Consider the following 22,042-nt stretch of genomic DNA (forward strand, 5'->3'; position numbering starts at 1 on the left):
CAGAATGAGTGTGTGCACGCGTGCATGCATCCATGCGTGCGAGTTACACATTCATGTTTGTACCTGTGACAGGGAGTGTGTGCCTAGGTTGTGAGTGTGCCTGTCTGTGTGCAGGTGCTGAGTGTGTGAGCGTGTGTATGTGCGTGTGCCTGAGTGACTGTGGGTGTGTGACAGTGTGAGTGTGTGAGCTGCGTGTGGGGGGACAGTGGCTCCGCCCCCAGAAGGTGTGGCGGGCGACCCTGCTGGCCTGGCGCAGTGCTCACAGAAGGAGCTGGGAGCCAGTGAGGGAAAGTGAACGGATGAAAACAGGTGTGGGGGGCAGAGGAGCCAGCTGGTGGCTCGGGGTGCAGCGCGCGCGGTGGGGGCCGGCAGGAGCTGGCAGAAGGAGGGCGCTGCCGGGCCGGGCCGGGCCCCGGGGAGGGGTCTGTGTCCCTGCTCGGGGAACCAGAGGCCAAATGTTGCTGTCGTCCGGCCTGAGCAGCCGCAGCCTGCTCTCAGCAGCCCTTGGGATGTCGGGGCAGCCGGGCCTGTGCTGTCCTTCCAGCAGGACGGGTGCCTGTCTGTCCCAGCCCTCCACAGTGCACAGGGTGGCCCCGGGATCTGAAGTGCACCCCCCTCGGCTCCCCCACACCTGCGTGTGGGAAAGGCCCATGTGAGGCTGCGCCCTGGATTAAATTCTCAGGATTCAGCACTTGCTCTGATTTCTGGTTTCCTCCCTCCACTAAATGGAGCCGATCAAATTAAGCCCCGTCAACAATGTGGCCTGAGCAGGCCCGGGAGCGGAGCCGCGCACCCAGGACTTGGGAGGGCGGAGGAGTCCCTGCCTCCTCCACGGCAGCTGGTGTCGCTCACTGCCACAGAGTGGCATTTAGGGGCCCCCAGGCTAACTGATGTCCCTGGCCCTCCAGGGACCAAACCCACACGGGATGGAGGGGAAACAAGCAGCACGCGCAGGAGTGGATGTTGTAGACCAGGGTGCAGCTCAGTCACCTTGGGGTGTCTGGTGCCAGCCCCCAGGCTGCGTCGTGGAGGCGCCGGTGGGAGAGGCAGGTTGAGGGAAGAGGCTCGTGGCCAGGCTCAGGTGGCCCTGTCCAGGGAGGGCAAGAGAGAGGCCAGAAAGACAGGAGGACAGCCAGGCCTGCCCTCGGCCCCTGCGCGGGGCTGGAGCAGAGGGAGAGGCGGCCGTGGTTTGGGAGGGAGGGGTCCCTGACGTGCACAGGGTGGGCAGGGGAGAGGGCCGGGAGCGCCGGCGTCTCAGGCCAAGCAGGATGCAGCAAGGGGGCAGGAGGGAGGGACACACTGAACTCCTGGGACTCCACTGAACTGCACCTCCAGTGCCCCGTGTGGGCCACGCCCGCAGCCAGTGACGGTGCAACCTCGTGAGTGGGGACCTTCGACTGTCACGCCGCTGCGAGGTGTGGGAGTTCGTCACCGTGAGGCAGCGGCTCCGAGGTGGTGCGACCCGCTCTGTAGAGCCCCGATTCCCAGCATCAGCCAGGAGGAGCCAGTGCCGGGCCGGCACCTCCACGCGCCTGGGCTCTGGTGGGTCGGGAGGGGGCGGCACAGGCCTGGGTTGCCGAGGGAGCCGGGGCAGCACCCGAGACCTCCGCGCATGCTGACGCAGAGCCTGTGCCAAAGGACAAATGTCTGCGCCGCACTGTGTGCCCCCACCGTGCATGGCAGGGGCACCGGTGACACAGCTCAGCAAGGGGCCCTCAGGTTGGTAGGCAGTGAGCGCACCTCGGGACTTGGACATGATGCCCCCAGAGGCAGACGGAGCACCGGTTCCTGCGGGAGGCCCGGGCGACGGCTGGGGGACAGGGACACGTCAGCGAGGAGGGAGGGCAGCCGGGGGCCGGGTGGACACGCACCGTTCCAGGACAGCAGTGTCCCGCAGGGCACTCCGGAGCGTTCGCTGGGTGGCAGGAGGGATCTCCTGGCCTGCGGCCTGCCGTGACGAGCTGTGGCAACGGAGGCTCCCCGGCATGTGGTAGCCCCGGGGAGCCTGCGCCGTGCCAGCGCCACCCTGCTCACCAGGCCCTCTTTCCTCAAGCTGAACGAAACCTCCCTTCTGCTGAGACCTGTGGGTGTCTCGCTTTGTTCTGAAGTGGCAGTAAATATTTTCATTCGCCGATCTGCAGTTTCTCCACTGGCTCCTGCCATCTGGCCGCTGTCTGGGCAGGGAAGGCTCAGGCCGGCTGCCCAGCAGAGAGGTAGTAGGTGCCTGGAGGCTGCGGCCATCCCAGGCACCCTCCTCGGCCTTAGCAGGTGCTACCCGGCTCCTGGGCCTCTGCTGGCAGCCTCTTGGGGAGTAGGTGGCACGGGACCAAGGGCAGGTGCGGAGGAGCCTGGGCAGGCAGACCAGGCTGGTGGCAGAGTGGGATGAGGACGTTTGGGAGCTCCGGGGCAAAGGTTCAGATAGCCCTGCTGCAGGCAGCCTGGGCAGAGTCCCAGAACTCCCAAGTCCCGCAGAGACCTGCACCGTGCTCAGCCTCGGTGGCCCCCACAGCTCTGTGGTGGTGTCGCATGCCAAGGCCACGTATCTGGATGCAGAACCAGAGCCCTGCCCCTTGCCTGGGCCACAAGGCTTCAGTACCCAGAAGGCTGTCTCCTCACTCCCTACTGGGTCCCCCAGAACGTAGGGGGTGCGCCCAGGGCGGAGGGTGGTAGCAGGTGGTAGGCCTCAAGGGTCTGAGAGTACTCTGCCTGAGAAATACGACCATGAGCACAGCTGAAGCCAGCACATGTGATGTCAGCTCTGTGGGGTCGTGCTGGACTCTTGCGGTTGGAAAGGACAGGAAGCCAAGTGAACTGACTTGAAGACCTGGAGCGCCCAGTAGTCCATCTGCGTCAGCCGCAGGCAGGTTTCTTTCACTCCACATTTTTGTTGCTATAACAAAATACCTGAGACTGGGAACTTGTACAGCCTGCTTTTTAAAAAGAACAACTTGCTCTCCCAGGAACCAACCTGTGTCTCGAACAACTGCCCCAGCTGTTCTCTGGTCTGTGTGTCCAGCGACAAGACACCTTCCCTGGGCTCCCCCTCCTTAGTTTCATGGTCCCTCACATCAGCACGCAGGGGACAGGCTTCTAGCACGTGAGACCCCGGGGATACACTCAAGCTCCACCCAGGCCCTCCCTGGGCTCCTGTCATCTTTCCGCTCCCGCCGTCCTGAGTGATGCCATCCTGTGGCCTTGGCTTCAGTGGCCTGGCTGGGCCACATGGGTGCTGCCGGAGCTGAAGCTCAGCGTGGCTGGCGGTGGACAGTCAAGGGCAGCACACAGAATGGGGCAGGTCACCATGCACACCAGCCCGGGTGAGTGACTCCTGGACAGACCAGCACCCCATGTCTACCACGGAGGAGCAGCCTTTGCCTCGGCCCCAAGAGCGTGTTCTAGGACTCGCCCAGGGGCAGGGGGCAGGGAGGCTCCTTTCCCCTTCTCCAGAGCTGCCCTTTTCCTCCGGAAGTGCTGGAAGGGGGCGCAGGCCTGGGGCCCAAGGGCCCGCCGGACAGCTTCACCATGGGGTCCTTGATGCGCTCAACACCAGTGAGCCCGCTCTGCTCCTCTGTCCCACCTCGAGTGGTGAAAGTAATGCTGGAGGAGCTGCATCTGCTGGAGTTGGGAGAATTAATTCAGGCTCGGTAATAAAGTTACAAAGGGCTGGGATGAAATAATCGTAATGAGCTTCTTTTAATAAAACTCACCAGTGGGACTCTGCACTGATGGCCCCCGTGGGGCCGAGCCTGCTTTCTGCTTCCCAGAGCCTCGGAAGAGTCTGCCTGCTGCCAAACAGGCCTTCTTGCTGCGTCCTGATTATGCTTCCACGTAAACATATTTTAACTTAATGATCATCTTTAGAGGAATATGCAGTCCCAGTGACTGTCTCTTGGAAGTTATCAAGTGGTGGGGTGACCTTTTTCCAGATGCCTCCCCCAGGGCTGGGGCCCAGTGAGCACTCCATGAAGCTGCTGGTACCAAGACTTTGGTCCCCCTTCCCCTGACCAGCGGCCCCTGCAGGGCCTGGTGGTGGCTGTCAGCTGAAGGAACTGTTCTGGGTCTTTGCTAACATCACAGCTTTTGTCCACTTCAGTAAGCTCCACTCTGCCCTTCCTGAGCCAATAAACTACCACCGCAGGGCAGTTTTAAGAATTTAAGCTCCAAAGATTCTGAGCCTGAGAGTGGGGAGAATTTGTTGTCATCCACAGGGTTGACGGTTGGGGCAGCAGCATGGTGCTTCTGCCTGTGGTGCATCTGTCTCTGTGTATGGTGTCTCATCAAGCCTGTCCAGCCACCCGTCAGTCCTGCTCAGCCAGAGGAGACCCCGAGAGTGCAAGATGGCTCCCAGGAAAGGGACAGGCAAGGAGGGGAAGAGAAGGAACACTGGACTGGGGCCCAAAGCTTGCCCAACACCAAAACATAAAAAACATTTAGCAACAATTTCTTCTAGTACTGCTGTGACTTTGTTCCCATCCTCCCAGATCACTGGTTGTATTATCAGCTTTGCATTACTATGACAGGATACCCGAGGCAGCTAACTTTACAGAAGAAAGGGTTTATTTAGCGCATTCTTTTGGCGGTGCAAGGGCATCATGCTCGCCCAGGCTCAGCTCTCAGCAGTAGAGATGGCCAGTGTAGACAGCCAGTGTAGGCTTCCATGCAGAGAAGGCGAGTGATCATGTCTTGAACCAGTGGCAGAGATTCTTTTGAGAATGGGTGGGGTGAGGCTTGATCCTTTTAAAATAATCCCCTGAGAGCACTCAAGAGATCACGAGAGAAAATGGACCACACCTCCAGTGACCTAAGAACGTCCTGCTAGACCCCACCTCCCACCACACTATCCCGGGACCTCCCCTTTAATCACGGTGGACCTGTGGAGGACACTGAGGCCACACTCAATTTCTTCCCCCACGATCCACGGCCGCCTCTTCTTGCCTGCGGGGTGAGGGCAGAATTCCATCTCCTCCTGCTGCACCTAACCAGGTGTCCTAACATCATACAAACCCAACTTGCCCTTTTCCTGTCCACGTCTCCTGCAGTGAGCGACCATTCCAAGGTAACCGGGGGTACCCTTTTGTTAGTGTGTGTTTGCAAACTGAGTGTTGCTGCCTAAATCTGTATTGTTCATTGCTATGAACTGTGCTGCACCTTCCTCTCCTTTTGTTCCTGACCTATTGCACGTGGCATTTTGTTTCTAAGACCCATCCATGCCTGTGGACGGCAGCTGTCTAACCTCTGCAGGGCACGGTGTGGGGTGCACCCGCGACACTTGCCTCTTGTCTTGCAGCCTCCCATGCAATCCTGCAGTAACGGTCCTGGGAGCCTCCTTGTAGACCTGTGCAAGCTTGCCCAGCTGCTGGCCCAGTTCAGGGCAGCAAAAACTGGCCCAGGGGACAAGGCTTGGTTTGGGGAGTGGATTAGAGATGGGGCGTCACTCGGTGGTACTGCACAGGCTTCGTGTCCCTTCTGCTTCTGAGTGCACTGCGGCCCCCTCCAGCTCTGGGGAGAAGAGCTGAAGGCTGTGAGTGGTGTGTGCGTCCTCAGCACGGCAGGAGGGAGCTGAGCACACAGCACCGCAGGGAGTGTCGAGGACCTTGTCCCCGCTCCCCTGGGCCCCTGCCCTTGGTTAGAACAGTGGCCCCCGGTCATGGGGTCCTGGTGATGACAGCCCCCTCCGGGTGGCATGCTGTGTGGCCCAGCTGCCCCCACACCAGGGGCAGAGCGGTCGGGCACAGACCATTTGTCATCATCTCTGAGGGATTCCGCTGTCATTTCTTCTGCTGAGTTACCCATTTGTCTAACTTTGTCTTGGTCCCCTTTCTTGTTTTGATGGAGCACATCTGTGAGTAACTTTTTAGAAGAGGTGCTTGAAAGGTGAATGTTCTGGGAATTTACATGTCTGGAAATGTCTCTATTCTGCTTTCGTACTTGGTTGAGAATTTGTCTAGGTACATAATCACAGTTGGGAGATCATTTTCCTGCAGACTTTTAAGGGCTGTGCTCTACTTTTCCCAGCTTCTAATGGTGTTTTTGTAAAATCAAAGCCATTCTGATCCTGATCCTTTGCATAGTACTCTTCTGGAATCTGCCTCCATACAGATGCATGTAGACTCTTCTCTGTTCTGAAATTTCAGTGTGAGGGAGGTCTGTTTTCCTCTGCTGTGTGGGTGACTAGCTAGACTCTTTCAATCTGGGAATGCCTTCCAGGTATGGGAAATTTTCTTGCATTGTTTTAGTAGAAATTTCCCTTCTCTTTCTCTTTTATCTTTATGGAGCTTCTTTTATCTGGATGATATACTTCTGGCCAGGTCCTCTAATTTTCTTATCTATTATCCTAACTTTACATGTCTTCGGCTTATTCTTTTACTTTCTGGGAGCTCTTTCAACTTTATATCGTTTCTGCCAACACGTTAGTAATTCAAAGAACTCTTTTACTGCTCTCCTCCTGCTCTTACTTGGTGGATGTGAATCTCTTTTTGGCTCTTAGAAGGTGCTAATGATAGGTTTCCACTTTCTCGTGGTCTCTGTTTTCTCCTTTTGGTTGTTTTTTTTGTTTCCATGGCCTCCTTCTGCAGTGCTAGAGGCTTCATCAGAGAACTTGTGGTCCTTGGCTGGTGGCTCTTGGGTGAGGGTGGGCACTGGAACGGAAGCCCAGGGCGGACTTCTGTGTGAGGTGGAGACTGCCTTTTGGCCTCTGGTTGGTGAGGTTCCCTGGAGAAGACCATCCAGTCTCCTGTCGGGCAGGCGCAGCATTCGGGGGTGAGCTGGGGGCAGTGGCTGGGATCTCAGCACCCCCCAGTCATCTCGTGTCTACTAGAGTGTTTCCCCACCACTACCCCTGCTGCCTGTATCCCACAGACTCAGGTCCACCTTTTCAAGAGAGAATGAGGCTCCCAACCAGAAGCGGGCACAGGGTGAGGGGGGGGCGTTTGGCATTAGCCTGCAACTTGTCCTACTTGCTTCAACCCCCCTACACCCTCACAGCTGGGTAGGACCTGATGCACCAGCCTCAGAGCCTTTGACGCTCTCTTCCCTGCCAGTGTGGAGTTCAGCTTTCTCGAACCTGGTGCATCCCACGAGCAACCGCTGCTTGCCAGCCTCCCACTGCGCGCTATTCCCTCCCCCTCTGCTCTGCCTGTCCTCGAAGAGCTGTGACTGAGAAGAAAGTCCCTTGACTACAGCTGTAAGGGGATCCAGCAAGAGCTAACTGGGATGTGTGTGTTCAGTCTGCGGCTTTTACCCGGAGCTCTCCTATGTGCCTGCGCCTGGCTTTGGGCATTTTATTCAGTTCCACCCTTCTGTTCTCTCATGGCACTGGCACTGCTGTGGTCTAATTAGTGTTATTGTGTAATATGTTCTGTTCGAAAGACAGGTGCTCCCTAATTATTATTCTTGTTGGTGTTTTTCTGGGTATTCTCTCGTGTGTTATGGTCCAGGTGAATTGTAGAATTGCTTTATTGGAATTTAACAATTCTTTGATGGTGATTATACTAAATTTACAGGCTGATTTGGAAGGGAATTGTTTCCAGTACAGGACTGTGTCATCACATCTCTGTCTACTGGGGTCTCTTTTGTGTTTGGGCAGTTTTAGACCGTATTACTTTCTTGTGTAGTCTTCATTTTGTTACTTTTTATTTACTACTAGGCATTTTGCAGGGGGGTTTGTTGCTATAGAAAAGCTGCTTTTCTCCACCCTGTTTTCTAGCTGGTTTTCACTATGTACAAGAAAGATATTGATCTTTATGTACTCATTTTGTGTAAGATGAGAAGTGTCTATTCCTGGGAGGCTTGCTAAAACTTTTCTATAAAAGCTTCTAGGTTTTCCTCTGACTACTTTTTTCCAGTTTATTCTAAAGTTATTGGTTTTTCTAGGTTTTCTATGTTGGCTAACAATTGGAATTTATACTTTCTATCTAGACTAGGCTTGTCAGAACGTTGTTGTTAATTTCTGGCATTTAGACTTTTGAGGGCTTCTTTTTATGGTTATTTCTCATTTGGGTCTCAGTGTTAGTGATTTTTGACACAATTTTTGGCTTTTCTTTGCATCCTAATATGTGGCCGAATTTAGAACCTATTCCACACATGCTTGAGAAGGGCATGCTTCCTGGTTTGGGGCTTTAGACCCTAGACTGTCTGCATAATTCAAGCTGTTCACACCTTTACTTAATGTTTTATCGAATCCATCGCTGGGTTCTGGAACAAATGCATTAATGAGCCCAGATAACTATCTGGGTCCACCTCCGCCGTCATCAGCAGGAAGTTCTGGTGCATCACGTCTCCTCCCTCTTCGGACTTCTCGGTGAATTCTTTGTTTTAGCTGTGTGTCCCCTTGAATGCATTGGGCTGCGTTTTACCTTGTGAATGTTATTATAATGCCGCTTGCTTTTACTGTCTATTACATGGTGTGTGTTTCTCCTCCCAGGCTGTTTCAGCTCCTCCTGGTCACTCTGTCTTAGTTACTCATTTGCAAGTGATTTACAGCCGAGTTGTGCTCCAGCTCATATTCCTCAGTCCGTCACCATGCTGTGCTCCCCTCTCCCCCTGCCTGGCCTTTCTGGTTCCGCTGCACCTCCCTCTCCCTCCAGAGCAGCTTCCAGGAGAACGCTGGCCTTCCCCACTGGGCCCTGTATTCACTCTGCCGGCCAAGTCGCCTGCCCTTCACAGCCCTGTGGAGCTGTAGGGGAGCTGGGGAAACTGAGGCACACCTGACCCCAGGGCTGCTGTCCTCCAGGGGCCCTTGTCCAAGGGAGGGGAGGCAGTTAATGCACAAGCAACTTCACGAGCAAGATTGGACCTGCACACAGTGCCCCATTATGTGCAGAAAGGGAGCAGGGCACTCTCAGGAAGTGTTCAGGGCCCTTTCAATTTAGGATAAAGTGAGAAGGAGATATTGCAGCTGGCACCTGAAGGTGAGAGAAATGAGAAAGTCACTCCATGGGGAGGGGACAGCAGAGTCTTCCCTTGTCACTGACCAGGGTGCTTCTCCAGGCTCCAAGCACCCCCCCATCCTACCACGGTTGTTCCCAGGGGTGTTCAGTGAGAGCTGTGGAGGAGGTGCGTGGTGACCAACCTCCCATCACCATCACAGAACACCTGAGGGAACAACTCAGAAGAAGGAAGCTTTGTTTTGGTTCATAGTTAATGAGGGTTTAGTCCATTGTCACTTGGCTCTGTTGCTTTGGATCCCTGAGGCCCAGTACATCATGGTGGGAGCCTGTGGTGGAGAAGGAGAGGGAAGCAAAGAGAGGGAAGGAAGGGCCTTCCCCAGAGGAGAGTGGGGTGGGCAGGATCCCCATAACTCTGCAAGGCCACGCCCCCAAGGACCCATTTCTTCCCACCAGGCCACACCTCCTAAGACTCCATCTCTTCCAGCAGTGCCACAGGCTGCCAGCCGAGCTCTGGGGAGGCGTAAGATCAAAATGAGCAAGGACCAAACACCTCCCTGTCCTGCAGCAGTTATGAGCCCAGTGCAGGAGGGAGGTAGTGGGCTTCCAGCACTGGGGATGTGGGCTGCTGCTCTTCTGGGCCTCTGGGGGCCTGGCGGGGTGGGGGCTGACTTTGGGCAGGTACAGCAGCAGCAGCAGGAGCAGCAGAAAGGGCATTCCAGGTCAAGGGACCAGCCCGGCAGAGATGGCACATACACTCTGCACAGGGGCCAGGAAACACCCAGGAATCTTTGACACAATGGAGCAGCCCCTCTGTGTGGTACTTCTGGGTTAGAGTCCTGCCCTGGCTTTTCCAGGCTAAATGTGCTTTTTTCTATCATTTTCTGCTTTTTCTACACCAGTGCTTGTGTTGGTGATGTACAGTGGCTGTTCTGGGTCAGGTTGAAGAAGGGAGCAACACTTACAGTTTACTGTGGTAAAATGATTGATTCACTGTCAACTTGAGAAGTTTACAAGTTTAACTAAGTGACTCAGCAGGGGTCAGGGTCCTCACTGTGTAAACACCCTCATCCTGAGCAAGAGGAGGGCAAGGAGATGGTGTGAGTGCTACCTACTCTGGGTGTTGGGGGTAACAGTGGTAGACTGCTTAGAACATAAGGGAGGGAAAGAGGCTTGTCCCCCACTCTTTTTGCTCGTTACTTTTGCTGTCTTCTGTCCTGTTGAACTGTTGTCTCTGTGCCATGTGCCACCCTGCATCAGAGCCAGCTGATTATGGACTGAAACCTCCACAGACTGTGAACTAAATAAACCTTTCCTTCCTTAATTTGGGGCATTGGGTATTTTGTCTCAGCAATGAGAGAAAAGTAACCAAGACAGATGGTGCAAAGAGTCTCACTGCAGTGTTCTACTGTTTCCAAATAAATATTATTCTTGGGGGGAAAAAACCAGCATTGGATCCTGGCTGGTACACAGGTCCTGGCTCTCCTCCCCAGCAGTGTGGTTTGACAGCATCACTTAATCTTTTGCTCCTCTGATTCTTCCCCACTTGCCTTAGTATATTTGTATTGCTATAACAAAGGACCTGATGACAGATGATGTATAAGGAAAAGAGGTTCATTTCGCTCACCACCATGGCGGCTGGGAAGTTCAGACAGCACAGTGTGACCATCTGGGCCAGGGTCCCTGGCTGTGTCACGTCGTGGCAGGTGGCATCATGATGGCAGGGCACAGACAGGAAGCAGAGGTCACCTGGCAGGAAAGGGAACAAGGGACTGGAGAGAGTCCAGGTTGCTCTCATAAGAAGTCGTTTTCAGGGAATTGATCCAGCCCATGAGACCCGCCATTCCCTGAGGCAGCATTAACCCCCCCCGTGAGGCTGCTACCTTCCCGCTGCCAGCCTAGGCTGCTTAGGCTTCCCATCATCTCAGCGGCATTCTGTTGGGGGCCAGGCTGCTCCCAAGCCTTTGGGGGCAAACCACACCCAGACCACAGCATCATCGCTAGAATGGGGACAACAGCAAGATCTCCAGGAGCCATGCACAAGCCCCCGTCCACAACACCTGGGTGCTCAGCAGCCGCTCCCAGGATGCCAGCAGGTGGGGCCCTTTGCTGGAGAGGCCCGGAGCGGGGCTCGGCTGCTAGACCCACCCACAAGACTCTGGGCCTTCCTGGATAGTTCTGCTTTCTCTGTTGGCTTCTCTCTCTGTCTGTTGATCAGATCTTTGACAGAGCCTTTCCTTCCAGTCTAGAGACTCTAAGACTGGCACTGGCTCCTGGATACACTGTCGTCCTCTACCCAGCACCTGAGGAGAGAGCACTGCAGCTGCCATCTGGAAGGTTCTCCAGCACGAGAGGACCAGCAGCAAAGCATCTCTTGACCACCCTCTTGGAAAGGGACCCCATGACAGACCTCTTCCCTTAGGGAGTCTCAGCCCAGGAGGGTCTTGGCTCTCCCCACCTTCAGCAGCCCCCATCTGGGGGACCAGCGACGGCCCCTTGTTGAGGGGGCTGCACACAGGGAAGTGGGATAGGGCCGCGGCATCTGCCTCTCAGCAGCAGGTGGGCAGCGCTGACAGCTCGTAATCCCACCTGGCCAGTAATGGGGCCATCATGGGATGGGTCAGTGGCCACCTGAGCTCTGGGTCCCTGTGGCGAGCTTGTGGGGGCTCCCGGTGAGGAATGGGGAGTGGCAAAGAGCCTGGAAGAGCCCCATGGAGGCAACCCCGCACGCATGGGCAGGCATGGGCGGCCACGGCTGATGTCAAGTGGACCACTGCGAAGCCAAGCTGGACCACGCACGAGCTCCCCACACCAGGAATGCCTTTGGGACGCGGGCCTGCTGGGACCAGCTCAGCCTGGGCTTCAGGGCCAAGCTCACTGTGGCTCCCATGACTTATGAGGGGACAGCTCAGCTGGCTGTCCAGTCCTAATGAGACAGAGAAGGGCAGGAAGACAGCTGGGCCGAGGTTCACATGGCCCCAGGCCTGGGGGCCCAGCCGACCCCTCCTGACCTTGGGGCCACTCCCCACGTCCTGTGTAAGACTGAGGCTCTCGGGAGCCAAGTGGCTTGGTGGGGTCACCTGCCAGTGGACCCCGGGGAGACTTTCCTGCCCTCACCTGCTTTGCTCTTGGGTTTTGAGGCTCCTCTGCAGGAGCTGGACCTCAGGGCTAGGAGTGTTCTAGAGCATGATGTCCAAATAAGCCCCCAAATATTCACCACGAGAATAAGGACGGCAATGATAATAATTATGCTGGAGGTGAAACTGATGTTTCTAAGGCGTCTTAGGAAAATTTGCTGTCATGAGTGCGCTGTGTTACAGCTGCCTGCCCGGCAGAGCAGCCTGAGACCCACCCTGGACCCGCCTCGTCCCGACTCAGCCCCCCATCCTCCCGAGGCCTGTCTGGAGGGGCGGCTGGGCGCAGGAGGGCATCGAGCGCGGTGTGCTGTGGCCTGGTGGCCTGGGCCCTGTGTGTTCTGTGTCCGGGTGTGGCCCTCGAGTCCGCTCTGGGTGGCCCTTGGGATGGTCTCTCTCCTAATTTCTCAAGAGCAACAGGATGTTCTAGGCAGCTGCTAACAGGACGTTTCCCCGTTAGCAATCTCACCCACCGAGTAATGTGTTTCTAAAATGCTGTGTGCCTAATGAGCCTCTTCAGTCTGCTCTCTCCCCAAGGGAGCCGTGTGTGTGACCCTGCGCTTGACAGGGCCAGAAGGGAATGTCCTGCCTCTTCCCCGGGGAGGGTTTTTCTATGGAAATTACCATCTTTCTGCTGCCCAAGGTGGCTCTGAAGGTGAGCTGTCCCTGCTGGTTGGAAATGCAAAGAAATAAATGTATAAAAATAGAGTAGCAATTCCTCAACTCCTCTGTAGGCTCCAAGTCCCCAGCGCCTCCTCCGGGAGCAGCAGGGAGGCCTTGAGTCGGGGCCAGGCAGCTGAGCACAGCAGTCGGCTCTGCCGGCCACTGCCTGCCGGCCGGCCCTGTCCCCAGAGAGCCTCGGGCACCTGCCACGCATGTGTATGTGTGTGTGTGCACTGCCTGCACAGTGTGCACACGTGTGTGTGTGTGTGTGTGTGTGTGGATGGGGTTCCCGGCCTGAGGACCCAGAAGGCACCCGACCCGAGCAGCTGCCCGGGCCTGGCCTTAGCCTGCTCCCGTCTTGGCCAGGGCCGCACTCTCGGCTTCTCGCCCCACCCGCTGCTGTGGTCTCCCCGACAGCCCCGTCGCCGGCTTGAGCCTTCACCCCGGCTGTCAGTTTTCCTTGTCTGAGCAGACAGCGGGGTGAGGAGAGAGCTTCCGGCAGAGTCTGCCACGCTGGCTTCCGCCGGCTGCTCGTTTGTGAAGTGGGGACAGTACCTCGTCCTGAAGATGCCTGTTGTCTGCCCTGGATGAGACACGTGCTAGGGCGATGGCACAGCTGTGCAGACGGTGGAGGTGCCATCCTGGGTGGTGCGGTGGAGCCCTGCAGGGTCCACTCCCCAGGACGGCTGCTGTCCTGGCCAGGTGCGACCCCAGGGGCAGGTCGGGTGCAGAGCAGACCTGGCGGAGCCCGCCTGAGGGTCATGTTGGGCCCTGCACAGTGCTTCCGCGGGGGTGGGGTGGGCGCAGCTCCGCAGGTCAGGAAGGCAGCGGGCACCAGAGCCCCCGGGCAAGGGAGGCAAGCTGTGACCCCTCCGGTGGAGGACTGAGCAGGGTGCCGGGCAGGGCGGCCCGACGCAGCGCCGAGACTCACGGTCCCTGGGCGGGCCCCTGTTTTCCCGGGGAGGACAGGGCAGCCATGCGCAGGAGCCATGCTGGGTGCCAGCGCGGCTCCCTAGTGTCCTCGTGCTGGGTGGAGTCTCGCAGTTTCAGGAGCACATCTGGGCCTGCTGGAAGCCGAGTGGCTCCCCGAGTTGTTGGTTTGGTTGCTGCGGAGTCTGAGCTGGCGGCACATCCGCTGCCCGCCGTGGAACTCTATCCCGTGATGGGACAGCACTGCCCTGATCCAGGGCGTCTTGCTCACCAGCACCTCCAGTTGGTCTGTGTGACACCAACACGCGTATGTTTGGCACTGCCACACACACATGGGATCCTGGTCACTTCTGACCCCGTCCCCCTCTCCTCTCCCCCTCCCCTTCCCTGCCCCTCTCCCTCCCCTCCCCTGTCTCCTACCAGCTCTCCTTTACCTTGCTATTTAAACTGTTTATATTTTGGATTTCTCATGTGAGAGAAACCATGTGATACTTAACCTTCTGTGTCTCATTTATTTCTCTTCACATTGTGGTCCCTAGATCCCTCCATTTTCCTACAAATTACTCGAGTTTGTCCTTCGTGGCGGCAGTGTGTGTGTGTACCAAGCCCGCGCGGTGCGTTCGTCCACACGCGGGCACCGCGGGCTGTTTCCACGATGCACCGCCCGCTGGAGACGCGGGTGTGCGCGATCACTGTGACACAAAGACGCGAACTCTTTAGGGACATACCCGGAGAGGAGCCGCTGGTCGAGCGGGATTTTTAGGTGTAGTTTTCTGAGGACTCTGGTTGCTGATTTGCACAGTGGTTGCGCTGGTCTGCACTTTGACCAGCAGTGTAGCTCCCCGCACCTGCAGGTCGGTTCTGAGTCCCGGATCACAGCCGCGAGACCGGCAGCGCGGGCCCTGCTGGTGCTCCGTGCACAGGGCGGGCTCTTGCGGAGCCGCCACGCTGTGACCCCAGGCTGCCGCCGCCGCCGCTGACCCTCCCCTCTTCCTCCAGGGGCCTCCGCAGACAGCCTGGACAGCCTCAGCAGGGCCCTGGGCGTCCTGGAGGAGCGAGTGAACCGCACCCGCCGGAGGGTGCGCAGACACACGGCGGACGACGACTACAACATCGAGGTGCTGCTGGGCGTGGACGACTCTGTGGTCCAGTTCCACGGGAAGGAGCACGTGCAGAAGTACCTGCTGACGCTCATGAACATCGTGAGTGGGGCGGGGCTCGGCTCGTGGGCGGGGCGTCGGATGGGGCGGGGCCTCGGGCAGGGCGGGGCCTCGCGGGTCCGGGGGCGGGGCTTGTCCAGTGAGGCACGGGTGGGCAAGGTCCCCTGCCTTCTAGAAGTAGAGAGGGGCTGGATGTGGCTCTGAGGGCCATGCTAACTCACTGGGGGTATTGCTTCCCTCCTCATCAACAGCAAGATATGTGATCTCCCTTTGCACAGGAGAATGAGAATTAGTCTTCTGCCCCCTTCGTCTCAGACCCTCTTCTCACATCTGCTGCGTGCTCCCTGCGAGCGCCTAGAGCCCCAGGGTTTAGACCCCACCGACTCACACCCTGCCAGGCCTGTCTCTGGCGTTTCTTCCTGCAAACCGGAAAAATAGCACTTTTAATTTATTAAAATAGTCTATACTTAACACCGAGGATACATTATTTATGCTACGAACTTGGAACAGATTCGTGTAGGTCCGCTCCCGTGATTTACTCCGCTTGCTATTTCTGTGACGTGTTCACACAGCAAGGCTCGTTTCCTTGCAGAGGTCAAACACACCACCAGCTGCATCACACTGTCACTCATCCTTAATTGTCTCCTTAAACCGTGGTCCTAAAAGGGGCACCCTGGTCAGCGGGTCACATGGACGGTTTTCTGCTATGGCCGCATCTGTTGGTGCTCCTTGAGCAGAGGTCTGTCTCCCTCCAACACTGTCAAGTCCTCTGTAGCTGTGGTTATTTGATAGTTACAACTGGGACTTTTTTATGTAATAAGTTGAATTTATTGGATGGTAATGACATTACATTTTCAAATACATGCATATTTAAATCTGAGGTTTTTTTTCTTAGTAAATGACCCATTCCGTTCCCTTTTTCTACTTTAGTCTTCTCAAAGTAGAATATTTATTGTATTTTAGCCTCTTTCCTGTTGATCTAAAGAGTCTTTATATTCACATAGGTTGACTTTTTGCCTGTCACATGTGTGGGAAATAGTTTCCCCAGTTTTATTGTTTGCCCTTTGTTTTGTTCTGCTTGGAATGGTTTTTGATAACTTATACTTTTGTGTCTAGTCAAATCTTAGGTCTCCCTTGCCAGTCTCTCCCTCGGGTGATGTGTGTGACACTTCATGACGTCCCCAGAAGTTAATCTTGGGAAGCTTCACTCTGCTTGTCCCTGAAATTGAAGCCTAGCAGTAGCAGCAGAACTTTCCAAACTGTGGGGCTGCACTGACCACTTGGCCATTCTTGTTACACCTGTGTTCAGCTACAGCAGCCCAGAGCGTTTCCCAGAGTGAGAGGATGGAGAGAGGTCACAGGCTGAGGAAGACACAGTGGAGAAACACTCCTGAGGAGGTGCAGTCACTTCCTCATGGCTGGGACAAAACATCTGACACACACAAGTTCAAAGAGGAAAGACTTATTTTGTAGTTTGTAGAGGTTTCAGTCCATAGCTGCCTGGCTCCTAGGCCGGGCATCATAGCAGAGGAGAAACAGTCCATGGCAGAGCAGGCAGGAAGCAGTGCGCCTGCCTCCTTTCCCTTTTATTTGTCCAGGCTGCAAGCCTATTGGTTGGTGCCTCCTGCACCCAGAGTGGGGTTTCCCTCTTTAGTAAGTCCATCACTCACACCTAGAACTATGCTAAACCCATCAGTGGACTAATCTAGTATCTCACACCCAGGAGTTGGTCTCCTCCCGAAAGCTCCACCAATAGGCACACGAGGCTTAGAGGGGAACATCTAGATACAAAGCACAAGGTGGGATGCGAGTCAGCCAAAGGCCATGTTGTGATCCACAGACTTGTCTTACACAGCACATGTTGGGAGGTAAAATGAGGAGATATTTCAGGATGGCAGCAGCAGAACATTAACCCAAAAGTGCAGGGCCCTTCATTTACCTGCCATCAAAGTAGCCAAACCTACAGGATGAGCATAGGTCTCTGAGGCTGTACTCAGGCTTTCCAGCCCAGGGGACTCTGCCCTGTTCTCTGGCTGTGCGTCTCACCACTCGCCTTGGGACGCCTTCTCCACAACCTTCCCTGTCTCTGTTTGTTCACATGCTACATCTTGGAGACACATCCCAAAGCTATCTCCAGTCCCAGCTCTGTGCTTGGATGAAGAAAGCTGAGCCCAACAGAGTGCTAGGTGTGCAAGACCACGGCCAAGCTGAGAGGCTGTGACAGTGTCCTACTGTCAGCATATAGTCAGTTTCCATCTGGGGTGAGAGGTCCTGAGAACAAGGTGCCACAGATGGAAAGAAAAAGAAGAGAGACAAAGTTATGGGATGAGGGGGCAGCAGCCTCTCAGACTGAAGCCTTGATTACAATCCGCTTTAGCCTTTCATCGGGATACAAGCCAAAGCAGCAACAGGGTACATGGGAGGAATAATTAACAGGATTAGGGAGGACAATACAACTTAATTATCACAAGAATGAGACTTACTTAGCCATACTGTTACATAATGCTATCATTCCTTTGGGTACATCTCAACAAGGCCTGTAGTGCTGTCCCAGTGGCTTTCCACAGGGACTAAGGTCCTGCTGTCATTTTCTTTACGCTTTTACTAGACCTCCTCCAGCATCAAACAATCATATGGCTCGGTCAGGCTCAAAGTCCCACATAGGTAATACACTGAAAGGTGAACTATAGAATGTCCTTCTTCACATGCTGTGAGGTCCTCTACACTGATGTTTCCCTCTCCCACAGATGTAGCCCTCAAGGTGGCTGGATAAGCCCAGTATTCTTGAGCTCGGTGGTTGTTAGTTCAGTCAGAGAAGCTGGAAGTCTTTGGGGACTGTATTAGTCTGTTTTCTATTACTGTAATGAAACACCCAAGGCTGGGTACTTTATTAAAAAGTGGGTCTCTTCAGTTCACAGTTCTGGTGTTCACGGGAATGGCCCCAGCATGGGTTCAGCCCTGGGGAGTGGCATGGCAATGGCAAGAAAGCAGGGGTGAGGGAAAGATCACTGGTGGGAGAGGAAGCGAGAGGCCAGGAGGCTCCAGGCTTGCTTTGCTAGAGAACCACCTCGATCCCGTGCAAGGCCACGCTCCCATGACCCAAAGGCCTCACACAAAGCCCTGCCTCTTAAAGGTCCCACCACCTCGATACTGCCAGGCTGAGGGTGAGGCACTGTCTGCTGACCAGCCTCAGGCAGCCATCCTATGTGGTGCCCCTGCCATGTGCGTGGGGCCTCGGCTGAGCCTCCGTTCCCTGGGGCTTGGGTGTGTATGTGCGGTCACAAACTTGATCTGGCAGCCCCTGGCCTCGCCTTGGCTTGCACAGTGGACACTGTGGCAGAGTGGGTCTGGACCTGCCTAGGCAGTGGGCGGGGTCCAGATGCACACACTGCCACACTAGGATGTGGCCTGATATGGTGGCACATTGAGTTACTGCACTAGGCTCACACAGCGGCTGTGAGTTAGGGATGCATGCCCCCCCCACACACACACGGAACTAGAGACATTGTTATTGTGATTCCACCTTACGTACAGGTGGGGGGTGGGGAGATAGAAGTGCACCGGCAGACAGTTCTGTTGTGTGAATAGTACATGTGGCCAAGCAGAGGGCGCAGAGGGCGCAGAGGGCCTCGAGGAAGGCAGCTCTTGGTTTTGTGTGTGTGTGTGTGTGTGTGTGTGTGTCTGTGGTGCTGGGGATTGAGCCCAGGGCTTCTCAGTGAGCTACATCCCCAGCCCTTTTTTTAAATTTTGAGACAGGGTCTCACTCAGTTGCTCAGACTGGGCTCAAATTTGTGATCCTCCTGCCTCAGCCTCTGAGGGGCTGTGGGGGCACAGGTGTGTACCACCACACCCTGCCTGTGAGGCAGCCTCCTCAGTCAGGGTAAACAGTAAGTGCATGCGGCTGCTGGCGACATTGCTGACACACTGTTTTAGACTTCTTTAATTAGTGGAAGTGCACTCTAAAATGAGAAGCGTGTGGTGTGTGAGTACCTGGACCAGGCGTGTGTGGATTATCATGATCAAATACCAGGTGGTGAGTGCAGTCATCCGGGCTACGTCTCTGTAGGATGGCAGCTCGGCAGTGTGGTTACAGCGCCATCCCCACAGAACGTGCGCGGTGCATTGTTCTGCCGCACTAGGATGGCTGCAGTGTGGAGGCCATGGTGACCACCGCTCTTCTGATGCTCAGCACCCTAAAACATTCATTTTACATTAAATTTGGACATGTTACTGCACGGAGGCAAAATTCACATGAAGCTGTCCAGATAAGCTGGAGATTCTAAAACAGGGTTGGCAAATTCCAACCCAAGAGCCAAATGTGGCCCTTTGGCTATTTTTGTAAATAAAGTTTTATTGGAACACAGCTATGCCTTTTTTATTTATGAATTGCCTAGGTCTGCTTTTGTGCTGAAGTGACAGAGCTGGGACAGAGATCATAGGACCTAGAAAGCTGAAAATATCCATTCTCTGGTGCTGAAGAAAGAGTTGTTGTTGGGCCTTTGAGAGACCTCCGTGCCTGAAGCCCACCTTGAGCTCTGGCCCAGCCCTCTACATTTGCTTTAGCATCTGTATGCAAGCGCATCTGGGGAGCAGCGAGCAATGAGGGGCCCCCCTTGGACTCTGGAGCAGCCTCATTCCCATCCTGCCTTTTACCTACCTGGCAAAGTGCCCCAGTCCTGAACTTGGTCTCCTCGTCTTTAAACTGGGGACTCTACCACCTCCCACACTCTGAACCTCCAGGCAGGCCTGACGGCCCTTGGCAAGAGGGGAGGTCCCCGCAGACAAGCAGGCAGACGAGTTGTCTCCTGCCCGCCTCCATCCTCTGCAGCTGGGGCAGCTGCTTCCTAAAGGCGTGGCAGTGACCTCACGCTTGAGTCGAACTCTACCCCGGTCCTGCTCAGACCCTAGCCCCTCCCGCCTCCACCCAAATCGACAGCTCAGAGGCTCTGCGGAAGTCGCTTTGGGGGTTCTTTCTCAAGGACTGAACTAACAGACCTTAACAATCACTTAAGACAGCTGAGCAAGAGGGGCAGCTTTCTGGGCAAGTAAAGCAGTCTCTCCCAGCTGTGTTAACTGTCTATGTTCTGGAAGAATTCCCGACCCCTCCAAAGCACATCTCCTGCCTAGAACAGACACGCCTCAGCCTGCAGATAATGTGGGGTCCACCGGCCTGACCTTCCCTCCTCTAAGTGCGAGGACAGTATCTGTACAGTATGTTCTTAAACAGTGTCTCTTGAATGAATGATCTCTCTGTGCCAGAACACAGATATTTTTCATCTTTTCTTTTCTAATTTAATCCAGAAATTGGCCTTGACTTACCAAAGCCTTGCCAGGGTTTGCAAACAATCAGAAGGCATATGGGCTCAATTTCTTACCAACTTTCAAGAATGTTGTGGCCGCACGGTTTGGGGGGTGGGCAGGGGCAAAGCAGGAATGTCTCTGCTGGCTGCAGAGGGATCGCAGAACTGGCCAGCTAGGCAGGAGGTGTCGGCCCCTGGGCTGGGAAACAGAAAACCGTCTCTGAGGCTGGCTGCTAAAAGTTGGTTCCCTTAAGTTCAGGTGAGGCAGGCAGGCTTTCCAGGCATCAGGCACACTTGAGTGTGTTAGGGGTCTGCTGGTGCTCTGGGTCACAGGACTGTCTGTGGCACCGTTTCTGTTCCTCATGCTTGTCCCGCCAGCCTAGAGCCTGGCTCGGGTGCCCCGGGAGACCCGGCTGTCAGAGCCGGCGATGTGTGAGGTCTCATTCTGCCCCAGAGGAGGAGCCAGGCGGGCAGGAGCAATGGTAGCTATGGGCTGTGGGGAGTGATGGCCACCAGGGGACAGGAGAGCCCTCCCCAAGATGTCCGTCTGAGTTCTACTCCACTGTGATCGCAGAGGAATAAGCAGGCCATTGCTGCCAGGTCTTTTTTAAAAAAAACACAACAATAAAAAGCTGGAAATCCAATTTTAACGGGAAATTTAATTATTTTTCAACATGGGCACCGAATTGAAATTATGAACCCATGCGGCATAGGTAACTGAGAGCACAGCTGCAGGGTAAGTCTGGCATGGAGGCGGCTGGAGTGTTCCTTCCGGACTAGAAGAAAGGAGGATGCCTGACCTGCCGTGCAGCATGACAAGGGCCGGTTGGTGCCACCTCCTGGAGCTGGGCACCGAGAAGGGAAGGCGTCTTGGCGTCCTGAGCTGTCCCTGGCCACGTCCAGCGCTCCCTCAGCCCCTGTTCAATGCAGGGCTTCATTCTGTGTGTTTGGGTACAGATATGGCCAAGACACGACCCGCATTCCAGCTGCCCAGAGCAGGGGCGCTGAGGGGCAGGGTGAACAGGAGGAATCACCCCAGTTAGCTGGCCTGCTGACCCAGCGGGAAACGTGACCGGGCGGTGGGGCCCAGGACGCTCGTCCCTGCCCCAGCACGGGCTCCGGGTGGGCCGCGTGTGCAGTGCTGCCCCCTGGTGCACGCAGGCCCGGTGGGGCATGGGCTGCTGGAGGGGCGACTGATGAAGGTGGCCTGGCAGCTACACGGGACCCTGGACCTGAGCTCCCACGCGGAAACACCTGCTCCCCGTGCCGGCAAGCACGCCTGGTCTCGCCTCTGTGCCACCCGGCAGCCCTGGCAGCAGCACCAAGGCTCAGAGCCCTTGGGTGAGGTGACCAGGGCGTGGCAGGTGGCGTTCATGTGGCACGGGAAGCAGGGCCTCCCTTGGACCGCCAGTGCCAGGCCTCCCTTCCCTTCAGGCCGGGGGAGCCAGGACGCAGGGCAGCACCGGCCTAGCGGGCTCTTCAGCTGTCTGCCTCGGGGTTCTCCGGGCTCCCCTGGCTTCTCCCTCCACGCACCGCCTGTTTGCTGCCAGGCCGCCTCCCCGCCACTCCTGTCCCTCCGCACGCGATAGAGCACCCGCCGCGTGCCAGGGTTGTGCAGGGCAGTGGTCCTGTGCGGAGCTCGCTCTCCGGGGATGGCGCGGCAGACAGCCCGGGATGACGGGCACGGGGCGGCTGGCACACCCGCTGTCCTCCCCGACGCGCGCGCCGCCGCTCCGCGGTGATGCCTGCTGACGGCGCAGGGCGCGGGGAGCCTGGCAGCTGCCTGTGCTCGGCCTCCCGCGGGAGCTGACGGTTGTCAAAGCCGGAGCGAGAGTCCCGCTGGCCCAGGAGGGCCCGGCGCCGGCCCGCCGCTGTGACAGCTCGTCTGGCGCGGGCTCCGCCAGGAGGTGACAGCCGAGCGCCCACCGCAAGAAGACGGCGGCAGAGGGGGCGCGCGCCGGGGCGGTGGC

General features: G+C 56.2%; 1 protein-coding gene across 1 annotated transcript in view; it reads left to right on the forward strand.

Annotated features, from left to right (window-relative positions):
• The window catches only part of Adamts2 (ADAM metallopeptidase with thrombospondin type 1 motif, 2), a gene marked incomplete at its 5' end in the record, with an annotated part of 209,321 nt that overhangs the window by 116,657 nt on the left and 70,622 nt on the right, over window positions 1-22,042 (forward strand). Inside the window, one exon of the mRNA XM_013507291.1 lies at window positions 14,612-14,814. Within this exon, the coding sequence (XP_013362745.1) occupies window positions 14,612-14,814 (203 nt within the window). The remainder of the gene's footprint in view (window positions 1-14,611; window positions 14,815-22,042) is intronic.

The sequence above is a fragment of the Chinchilla lanigera genome, unplaced genomic scaffold (assembly GCF_000276665.1).
Source record: "Chinchilla lanigera isolate Chin_1 unplaced genomic scaffold, ChiLan1.0 scaffold00007, whole genome shotgun sequence".
NCBI lineage: Eukaryota > Metazoa > Chordata > Mammalia > Rodentia > Chinchillidae > Chinchilla > Chinchilla lanigera.